General features: G+C 40.9%; 1 protein-coding gene across 4 annotated transcripts in view; it reads right to left on the reverse strand.

Moving 5' to 3' along the window:
• Positions 1-829: 829 nt before the first annotated feature.
• sema6cb (semaphorin 6Cb) overlaps positions 830-12031 on the reverse strand; it is a 109919-nt gene continuing 98717 nt past the window's right edge. For all 4 annotated transcript variants that reach the window (XM_079469678.1, XM_079469676.1, XM_079469679.1 and 1 more), the window contains one exon: positions 830-4558. In XM_079469678.1, the coding sequence (XP_079325804.1) occupies positions 3282-4558 (1277 nt within the window). In that variant the 3' untranslated portion in view covers positions 830-3281. The remainder of the gene's footprint in view (positions 4559-12031) is intronic.

Here is a 12031-nt window from a genome sequence, read left to right on the forward strand (position 1 = left end):
TCTCAGATGTTTGGTCAATGGGGGCGTCTCAGCTTGAGGCCTCTGGCAGTTAAAGGCCTCGGGGCAATGATCCCATTGAGCTGAGCCATAATCACTCCCCATATGCGCTCAACATCTGGCCAGAGAGCCACAGATATCACATTCAATCCAGATTCACAAGAAAACCAAGGGCCCAGGGCAGTTAAATGACCATTGAGTCATTTTTGGCCCTTGACTGGTACAGTCAACATCATCTCACGCATTCTTGTATTGCAGCTGAGTTTGGCCAACAACAACAAGTCAGCTGTACTGTACATGGAGATTTGTGACAGCAGCGACTTGTCACAGACTTTGACTACACACAAATATTTTTTAAAGAAAAAAATTGAAATTGTGTCATCATTTACTCACCCTTAAGTTAGTCTGTATAACTTTCTTTGTTCTGATTGTAACCAAACAGTTCTTGGCCACCATTAACTACCATAGTAGGAAAGATTTTTTGATACATTTTCTTGCACTGCTGAACACAAAAGAAGATATTTTGAAGAATGTAGGAAAGAAAACCGTTCTGGGGCACTTTTCACTACCATTGTAATTTTTCCTACTTTGGCAGTCAATAGTGGAAAGAACAGTTTGGTTTTAAGCACTCTTTTTCTAAATATCGTTCTTGGTGTTCATTAGGACATTTATAGATTTGAAACAACTCGAGTGAGTAAATGAAGACATAATTCGTTTTTTTGGGGTAAACTGTGTGGGATTTTAAATAAAAATAATGCTGTAACCCACTGTGAGCAGTGCCGCGTGCATGTCACTCTACTAGAAAAGCAAAAAAAGACGCATAACACGTAAAGTTTGTAATGGGATCAAGTACACAATCAACTAAATAAAATGCGTGATATGTTGATATGTTATGATCTCTCATTTATTTCTGTTAGAAGGAAAATACAACAGTATTCCATAAAAGCAGGGGTGGAGAATCCATGGGGCTACGCCCAATAGTTATCATAACAGAGCACTGAATCCTGGGAAACTCCAGGACTGTATTTACACTGTGCAATTACAGAAACCTCAATGGCTAAAGCAGGTAAAACAGACACGCGCAGTTCCCTTTCCATCAGAATACCTACAGAAATTCAAAGAAACTACTCCTTATTCCTCCCGGAAACTCCTGCATCAGTCTTTCACTCCAGTTTGCAGCAGAGGGCAGAGCAGACATTGAACCCTCAGTCCGTTTTCCATCTGTGATGCATATGATGCAGTAGCGTTTGTTTAAAATGCAACGTTGCATTTGGTTTTGAATGGGGCGACAGAGCACACAGTTACAGGCAGCCAATTTAAAAGGTTCATTCAAGTGTACGTGATAAGACTGTACTTTAGACCAGTACCAAGAATTTATGCAAAAGCCGACACATCATAGGGTCTTAAACAGATTGAGGAAGATGAAGAGTTTGAGCAGAGTTACTGAAGTAGTGGGGGAAAGGAAAGGGAGGTGTTTGAACTACAGCCGACTCCTCGCGGATCACACACGCACACAGACACCCACACATGCGTTTATCCTCCTAAGAAGTCTTCCTCTCACTTTTAAACAGAAGTTGTAAAGATATGCTGGAGTGTAGAAGTTCACATTTCTTGCATTATACAATTTAGGAAAAACCCAGAAGTTTATTGTTGACATCGATTACTGTTGAGTTTAAATGGATCAGGAAAGAAAAAAGAAAACGAAAGAAAAAGCAGGGAGAAAGAAAGAAAGATAGAGGTAACTACATACATAGATGCTGATCCAAGTTCAAAAGCCTCACACAGCCTGGGGATATCAAACGTATCTAGAAATATATATCTACAACAGTTATGACACATACAGACAACCAAACAAAAAAAATACTAATATTAGAAAATATAATGACGGCTTCTCTGCCCTGTTCTTTCATCATGACCCCTCAACCCCTCTGCCGCCAACCCCAACACATCATATTAAATAAGGCACAAATTTACACAAACAATTAAAATTTGGCTAGTTATTTTTTAAATCCATGTACACAAAACAATTGTAGTGTTAATATTGATACAACGTTCGTTTTAACATATAAGAATAACTCAGGGCAATAGTTGAAAATCAGTTTATTCTGGACTTTTTTTGGCTTGTCTTAGCCAGTCGTGACACGTTTACATTTTCTCCACCTGCTCTAACTGGTCACCACCAATCAAAAGACATTAAGAAGTTTAAAATACGGTTATGTGGTGCAGTGGGTCGGGGCTCCCTGGTGGGCGGGGCTATCCGGCACATCAGCACAGAAACAGAAATAAGCAACCAAACTCACTCGCTTGGTTAGGATAAAAATATTTTGATAGAACTATCTTCGTGTCACACCTGGTTAAGACTGTTATATTATTCTTTTGAAGAAGGGTAAAAAACTTGTATGATCACATCAGTGGACACCGAGGGTAAATACTTGAGCACCTCGAACCAATTCTGCAGCAATACATTCTTCTAAGGTATATACATTTCCTTCATGACAGTAAGACCAATTCACCTCATTGGGGACTAAGCACTGCGATGGAACTGTATCTATATCCACAGATTACATTTTAACCATACGGAGTTATAATTCTTGTAGTTGCATTACACTGGAGTGGACAGGATGGGGTGGAGCTTATTGCTTATGGATTTGACAGAGAACTCTTCATTGGTTGTGTTTGCAAATAAGGCAAAGAAACTTTGAGGGGCTTAACCATTTCAATATTCTAGATACATACACTGGGTATGTGTGTGTCCACATATTCTGTGCAGATATGAACACCCATACACACGCACACACACACACATATATGTATATATACACACACACACATGCATATATACACAATTGTAATTGGGATCAGCACAGTTCATCAACTCTACATGAACAGAATAGTTAAGCCAAAGCAAGATCAGTATCAAAAGTGTGTATGCTGATTTGGATTCAAGTTCATGTCCAGAAAGCCTGTCTAGACAATCAAGAGTAACACTGTAAAGCCATTACTGTGGCAGGCTAAATCTAGGTGGGTGTGGACTCTTGAAACCCCTCCCCTCCTATTGGCCAATAGCTGAGCAATACCAATATGGTACAAATATATTAATGAAACAGAAAAACAGGTCATATAGTTCTGATGTGAAGTTGACAACACTGGCAGTCAATCTTTTGAGGATCTGTATCCGATAAAGGCAGTTTTTCTTTTATCCTTGAATCCTCGTTGACCATGTTTAGCTCTGATAGGTTAAGAGAACTTCCCACGAAAAACCACAGGCTTTTCTTTCCTATCGTTCAGTAGTTGAACTTCCCTGCCTGGTTGACAGGTGAGCTGGCAGGGATGAACAGCGGTTTGGGCGGGACGTCAGGCTTGAGCGAGGCTGTCCGGCGGACGATCGCTCCACGGTGAACATCCGGCTGCTCGCTGTAACTGTGCTGACGCGTTAGATATCCATTAGGGATGAGCGGGTGCCTTACGTCACAACCCGAACTGCTGCCGCTGGAGTTCATGCGGGAGAGCAGGAGGGGCTGATGGGGGCTGCGCTGGTTAAAGCTGTGTTGCCGTGGCACCACGCCCCCGCTGTGCATCTTGGGGGTGGTTATTAGCAAGTGGCGTTGAGATGCATGACGGGACACTCTCTCCAGTGTGGACTGATGATGGGGAGGGATTTCAGGTGGGACGTCCATGCGACGGGTGAGGCTGTCCCGAGGGAGCGTGGAGGAGCTGTAATATGGCGCCGACTCAGTTTCCGGGATCTGAGGCTGGACGCGGTTAGCAAATGCCATCTGACCGCCGTGGGCCGACATGGAGGAGGTTAGGACGGTAGGACTTTTACTAGTGGCCACGTTGATTTCGTGAATGTGTTTCAGAAGTTCATCAAGGGAAGTGACGTCCACGATCTTGTGCGGGTAACAGTGGTACGGCTGATTAACCACACGTTCTGCATTGTGCATTTTGCGTTCCTCGAGGTGCGCAGAGCCACCCAGTACCTGTCCATTGGTCAGACCTTGGGAGAAGGGAAACATCTGATGCTGGATAGCAGAGCTTGGCCGAGATGTGCCCATATTATGCGATTTGGGCTCTTTAGCATTATTGCAGTTTTGATTCTTCTCCCATTGGTTCTTAAAGGCCTTCATGCTCTTGATAGGAAGCTCCGGTGTCGAATCGGGTGTTGGCAGACCGGATAGCTCGGCAGAATGATGGTGATGTGGATGAATGAGCTCCGTCATTGCAGCATGGTGGGCGTTCCTACGGTGTGCCTGCTCTTTGCCATTGGCAAAGAAAGCGTTGTAGAGTTTGGGCGATGAAACTTCTAGCATCTCGTCCTTATTTTGACCCTCAAGCAGGCCATTTAGCTTTGCCAGGCTGCGAAGGGACAGAGCATGAGGGATCGGTGCCTCTGGGTCTTTCGACAGCCTCTTGGTCTTATTAACATTATGGTTGCAATAACAGGAAACGAGGAATCCAGAGAGGAAAGCGCCAAGGACAAATGCCACCAGTACACATGCAATCAGCAGAGTGTAGTGAACGCTGTGGTTGGACTTATCAGCCTCAGGATTTCGCCGCACTCCTGCAGAGAGAAAGAGAGAGAGAGAGAGCAAGATAAGTGCACGGCAAAGACACAGCAAGGTGCCGGTGAGGTGAACTTTCAGCAGAGAACACAAGTCTTGGCAAAGTTTAGTTCACGTTTGAAACTGCTGAAAGCCAAAATATTGTTTAAAATGTTTTTGATGTGATAATGTTGCAGTTCTCATTAGCTATTGCTAATGGTTTTGTAGTAAGCTAAGTGATTCTCTCATTAACGCAATCTTAAGAGCCGCAGAGGTGCGCAGCTGATTTTGCAGTTCTGAGCCTGCATATGGCGTTAAGATGGTACCAAGATGACATGGAGATGTTTTTTCGGCGAACACGAATCAAAATAAATGCACGGACCACCTTGCGGTCCTAATGAGCTGAGGGTACTTCAGATAACACGTGCACACTCAGATCATTAGTAACTCCCACAGCCATCTGCACCGTCAGCTCTTCCCTATTTAGTCCCTCTTACCGGATCTCCTTCTTTCGTCTTTACGAGAGAGGCGGCAAATTAAAACCCTGCTGCGAGCTGGTTAGAGGTATGATTGGCAGGTTGAAAGTTGTAAGAATGGCTGCATCTGAGGCTTCTCTGCTAAACAAGGTTCCATAACTTGGAATGCTTTAGATATCTGTAAAGCCGATTTTTAAAATAGCATACAACTTAAATCTCTTTAATCATGTCATGAAAATCTCTAAAGTGATTCAGTTGTGAGAACAGAACTAAACAGAGATGAAAGGAACGTGTAGCATTGGGTGCTTTAGACTCTTGGCAGAGCTTCACAGCTGCTAAAAGCTCCAATTCAGGGAACAGCGACGGCAAACACAAGAAAATGTAAGCACAGAGTGGGTGGACCACTGTTAGTGAACTATCGAGTTAGAGAGAGAAAGAGAGAGCGATGCTATTGTGCTTTTTCTAGCTGCTGTAAGCAAAAATACATCTATGAATGCATAATAACTCGATGTGAGAAAAACAAGGATAATCTTCCTCAAGGCATCAATACAAACACATTAGCCAAGCAGCGGCGGCGCTAGCTATAGAACGAAGCGAGCTTCCCGCCAACTCAATTTTCCCCAAAATGCTTCTCTCCAACAGTTTATAGATACAAACCAAGATGAGTTGTAGCGAAGTAAACTTCTGAAAGACTGTTCACGCATCCCTGAGTCGCATGGAATATTTATGGGAAGCACTTAACGTTTTTTTGTTTTAATAAGATGGAAGTTCAGAGGCATCATAACTGACAGGTTTAATGTTTGCATACAACTCTAGATAAAACTACTAATAGATCTGTCAGGGTTTGCATCTTTCTCTTGTAAGCAATAACAGGCCTCTGCAGAAACATACCACAAGACGTTATAAATAACGGAAAGGACCTTCATCTTTCTCTGACTCATCTGTTTGGTCTCTGCTGGTCTATAAACTGTGGTCTTTGGCCCCTGGGAAAGCATGAGGGCCGACATATGCTATGTGATGTGACTCACGCGTCACACATGTATGATGTCATGAGTATTTTTTGTGACTCGACTGCTTTTGTATGCTGGTACACTTCAGATAAACTAACTTCTATATACACTGTAAAATTATATATAAGCTTCCAAAGGCACAAATGATTATTTGTATGTTTTAATATTTTTTAAATGCACTAAATCACCATGATCTATTTGCATGCCAACTACCCTGCTAAAAAAAGAGAGAAACCCAATAGAAATCATCACAGAAATTCTAATGTTTTTTTTCTCTCCATTAAACCACTACAAAATATATGTTTGTAGTGTATTTGGGGCATTATTACAATAGGATTAATGTGCCAGATAACACCCCACCTATAGAATCCAACACATACCAGTAGACAACATTATATTTGTAATGGGTCAGTAACTTTCAAGGCTATGCAAACAAGATCATCACCAGTGTTCATAAAACGTTAAAAGCTTTTAGCTGCAGGCTTAACCTCTCTCTATTTCTCCCTCTTTCTCACTCAAGACACAACACAAGCTAAATATAGTGTGAAAGTGTGAAAAACACAGAAAATTAGTAAGGAGGAGAAAAAGAAAGAAATAAAGAAGAATGAGTGCAACTATACTGAAAGTATGAGAGTGGGTGAGAGGTGCGGAGAAGAGAAACCTATAGAAATAAGGGAGGCGAGTTCTTGTGCGAGGGATTGTGTAGGCCCCTGCCAAGAACCCAATAACTCTTGATTGATTCAGACTGAAAGAGCATAAGGAAGTGGGAAAAGGGATAGAGAAAAATGAGAAAGATAGTGGTGAGAAAAGAGAATGACAGATTTATTGAGAAAGGAGACAACGAGACTGTAGTTAAAGAGAGTGGGTGAGAATAGAGGAGTTTGATAGAGAGAATAGGTCGAGAGGAAAGAGTGACAGATTTCCGTGCTGAAAACTCTCAAGTCTTGCAATCTTCCTTTCGGCTGTGTGAGGGATTGTGGAGGCCTCTGTCAAACCCCTCTAACTCCTCAAAGAGCCGGAGAGTGGGAGAGAGAGAGAAAGCACAAGTGTGTGTTTAATTGAAAGCGCATTTGTGAGCATCTCTTAAAGTTGCCAGCATCTGCCAAATTTGACTGCATTAAAGTAAATGTATTTTATGCTAACAATTGCAAAGCCGGACTCTTGTTTATCAGTAAATTATGTACGGACTCTCTCCAAGGCGAACCTTTATTTGTAAATTAAATTCAAATGGGGCTTTGTATAAAAAAATCAAGTCATTTGCAGTCTTTGAATGGAAGAATTTAATTATCCTCGAAACTCAAAAAGTATGAAATATCACCTATGAGTGAGACACAGATAATGAGAAAGCGGCCACTGGTGAACCACTGTGGGCTAGTGGAAAATATTATTTATTTATTCATTATTTTTTCTTTTCTTGAATAGAAGATAGAAAATAAACAAATGTATGTATAGTTATGTAGGTGGGGAAATAGATTTAAAGATAGAGATTAACAGAGAGTTGGAGAAGAATAGGGTGTTTGTAGATATTCTATATAAATAATTGATTTAAAATATAAAGATATAAGAAACTAGTTTGTAATAGTATCTTCAATTTCAAAACAATTTCACGTTTTGTTACTTTCTTTAAAATGCTTTAAAAATCCTTTCACTAAAAATTACTTTTCAGTTAAAAACAATTCGGGCGACATTTGGTCCCACAAAGTACAATTCACCCATAATCAGCCACATTTACCCAACATTGAATATATTCCCTCCATCTCGGATTGCCTGTGATAGGTTGGAGAATGGAAGTTTGTATGCATCATAAATGTGATATCGCCGAATAGATCAGGCCCATTTGGAGATGTGATATCAGGCATCACAGAGCTTCAAGGGCTATTGCTGTGCAGTTTATGCTCTGCATCTTAGAACAAAGGTGAGACGAAAACAGTGGCATCCTCAGGGACTATTATCTATGTAGGTTATTACTACTCTCAGTTTTCTCTGTTTGGTTTAAATCTCTTTTCCCTAGAAAGAGGCAGAAAAATATCTGTTTATTGACTTCATCTGTAAAGACTCCAGATGTTAGTCATATTGGATATAGCTCACTGAGTCCTTAAGGAGACCTGAGGAATTAGCTGCATTAATCTCATGGTCTTTCTGTGGGCGTTCAATAGGCTTGCTTCTTGATTTCCCAATTACCTCTAGTGTAATTCTGCTGATGTGATTGAAGAAGTGCTGTCATAATGTTCTGCGGGTTGCAAACAGACTATATGGGGTTCTGGAGAGCAGTACAAGTTTCTTGGAAAAGTTTGAGCTATGCTCAGTAGAGTCAAATCAAGCAGATCTTTAGTAGAAGTTCAGTCGTTCTTTAGTTAAGGGGCTTTTCAACATCTTGAATTTGGAAAAGCTTAAAATTGAATTTGTCTACCATCAAGGGAATAAGCTGTCTTTAATAGAAACAAGTATCTGTGGGATCTCAACAAAGATGCTTAAAAAGTTTATCGCTGAACATCGCTTTGTCTGCAGAACATTTCAGAGGAGTTTTAAACAAGCATCCACCGCCTCCTGCCCTGTCTCTGTATCTAGTCTGCCCTGAGTAAATGCCAAGAAATGACAACAAATTAATTCCGTCAAAAGGTGATTGACATGCTGTGATCTCCACACAGAAGTGCAAAATCCACCTCTCAGAATTAAACACGGACTGAGATGAGATGGTACACAGTGAACAGCAAATAAAGTTAAATAATTGAGCGCGTCTGAAGCTGTGCATGTAGGAAATGAGAAAATATTCTCAGTGAATGGATTTGTGTTTTCAGCCCGGTGCTCTTGGCACCAGAATTTGATACGGCCTGTGTGAGTGAGCCGTACAATCAGAGATTTTCACTTTCATTTTATTTAAATTATTAAAATTATTTCTCAAGCTGGTGAGAGAGTGAGCTGACAGGGATTGAAGGACTCTCAGATCATCTTTAACGTCTTCCGACATGAGATGTCCAGCAACTTTACATGCTATAGTTAAAATATTAACATCTACACTTAATAAAATAATTAAAGATGGCATGTGGGGTTTGGCATGTGGTGATCGTATTATCTCCTCAAACACATAACAGTGTAGTTTAGCTTAAATCTAACAAAATCCACGGACCCGACAGAAATGAATACATTACAGAATACCACATTTTAAAACATCATGCAACTGATGCATCACGCATTCAAAGCTGAACAAAGCAGAAGTCTTAGAAGGAATCTTTGTTCGGCGCACCGAAGGCGAGACATCCCTTAGATTCATGCAGCAGGTTCACACACACAGGGAAACAAATTCGAAAACTCAAGGGAACAGTCAGCGTGGGTCCATCTCGGGAAAACCATCTTAAGCGAAAACAGACATGCAGGAGATGATGGACCTAGCTTGAGCTTCACTCTGAAGCCTGAGTTCACAGTGAGACTACACCCCATTTCAGCTATGATGTCTATATATATGTGTGTGTCAAGTCCTTGGGAGAAAACTATTCTTGAGACAAAAAACGGAGACAGCGAGTTCTGGAAGTCTGAAACAGCTGAAGGCAATAATCTTCCAGTCTGACTACAGAGCTCAGGCTTTAAGAGATTCTAAACTAAACCCAAATGGGGAAAATAAGAAAGGCTTTAGAAGGTGAAGCATTAGTCTGGAAAAACACAGGCAGGTTAACAAAACACTACACCTCTCCGGTCAGAAGGACCGGATGAAGAGAGGGAGGGGCAAGGAGAGGAGTGTGGAAAGTTTTAGAAAGTGCGTTATGTATGGATCCAAACACCGTATGACCCCACAGTTCGTTAAAAAGGATGCGAGTGAATGTGGCATAGTTGTGTGCACGCTATTGGAGTATGTTTGAGTCCGGAACACTGTTAGAAATTATGGGACACAGACCCCGTTCACCTATTAATGTAGAAATGAAATGTGTTCATTGGGGTCAAAGGGCCTGGGATAAGGTTGCCAGTTGTTTTCCCCATGACGACAGCCCTGGTTTGAGTGATTTCAGGGCATGTGTTGGACCGATATCAGGAAAATATTAAGAGAAAACGGGATCTATTTTTTTCCTGATCTTTGGTGATGGACATTATTTCCTGGCTGTGGCTACATGGGCGGCAGGCTGGCTGTGACATTTACAGGCGAAACATTTTAATGAGATGGACGTCACTTTGCTCTTTCGGGACCAGAGCTCCAATGAAAGCCATTACAGCTGTTACCGCACCTGCCTATGCTGAGGGTTTTTTCTTTTATTTAATTATTGGAAACCATAGAGCCGCATTTGTGTGTGTGATTAGACTGATGAATAGTCTAATTTTGATGATGGTGGAAAGACTAAAGATTATTTATATGCAAGTGCCAAAGATTTCTCATTGCTTCCTTTTCCATTATCTTTCTCCTTCCTCCATGTGGATGGTATAATCCCTTTCATCCAATTTCTATCTCAGTTGATTTTGTTTAATGCAGTACAGAAGTGTCTATTTAGTTTTTCTTCTCTTTTGGGCAACAAATCGGACCTAAAATGTATGTGAAAGGATTAGAAAGAGCATTTGTTATTATTGTGTCTCTTAAAGTAAAACTTTAAATGGGTGCTGAATTATTTGAGATATTATTATAGAATTCACACGGTATTGGTAATCATGTTTTATCAATGTTATTGTGACATCCCTTATAAATAGAGTGTTTCATCAGTCTCGCACGCTGGGGCGAAGTTAACTTCTAGTCTGTGTTTGGTTATAATATAACTTATTTAATATTTTATTTTATGATAATTGTATTATATTAAATTAAACTACTCAACAGTTGCAGACTGTTTGCAGAGGTCTACCGGAAGTTATGTATGGGCCGCATTATGTTTATGTTGTTGCTGTTGAAACCGTCTATATATAAAATTGTTATTATTTTACACTTTGTAGGGCACTACATTGGCCATTAGGTCTCACCCCATCACTTACCATCCCTTTCTAACACCTACTTCTTACGTTTACCACATCAATCCTTCTCTAAACCTCAATTTCTCTCTCTGCTGAGGTATTATTAGCCTCTCTGCAGGACTGAAGGCGTCTTTATCCTGGAGTTCAGCTGCAGTTCACTGTCAGTTCATCTTCGGCTGTGTTTTAATGAGTTTCAGTGTCTGCCCACCCACTCATAACAGTCCATCCTCCAGCACTCGTACAAATTATCAGGGGGCCAGAGTTCCTGCCATCACACTGCTTATTTGAGTGTGTGAATGACCTGTGGGAAGGTGTGTTTAAAATAACATTAACGAGTAGTGTGCACTCGGTAGCCGCCACCTCGGAACAAATTGAGGTTTCATTTTTGGCAGACATCATTATCGCTTTCTTTTTATAAACGGAGAGAGATTCGTCCCAACGTACTCGGCCACTTGCTACCTCAAGACAGAACGGAACGAATTGCTCGACTCGGTGCCTTTGTTTACCAAATTACTCGTAATAATGTAGGGTGCGGATGAAAAGCTAAAGATTAAATCATTAGCTATCGACATTTGCGTCTGTACAGAAGCGTAAATAAGTGTTGCGCACGTAAATGCAATTTTCTATTTAACAGAATTAAATTACATGTAATTACAAATCTATGTGTTTCTTTACATGATAACTAAAGCTACACAATGTTTCCTTTTGTATTTTAAAGTTCAAAAGTGATGCAGCTTTGGAGTTCAGTAGAAAAGTTATTGAAAAGTGAAGATTTTAATTTAATGAGCCCCTGTTTATGGAACACCCCCACAACCATAGTGTAAAAACATAATAATTTCTGAGATTTGTAGAAGACCTCTGCAAGTATTAACAAATTCCCTCTAATGTCTCCTGAGAGTCACAAAAACAGAGATATGACTACAAATTGAGTCAGAGAGATAAGGTGCATTGTGGCTCTTACTAAACCCCAGCGCCCCTCCTGTACGCAGTTTATTTGATTGTTCTCGACCACGTGGTTGAATAGATTGCCCACTGGAAGTTTCTATCAGACGGCGTCTGCCAGCGGGTCTGTAGTCCTTATTTA

Source organism: Barbatula barbatula, assembly GCF_947034865.1.
Source record: "Barbatula barbatula genome assembly, chromosome: 12".
In the NCBI taxonomy this organism is placed as follows: Eukaryota; Metazoa; Chordata; class Actinopteri; order Cypriniformes; family Nemacheilidae; genus Barbatula; species Barbatula barbatula.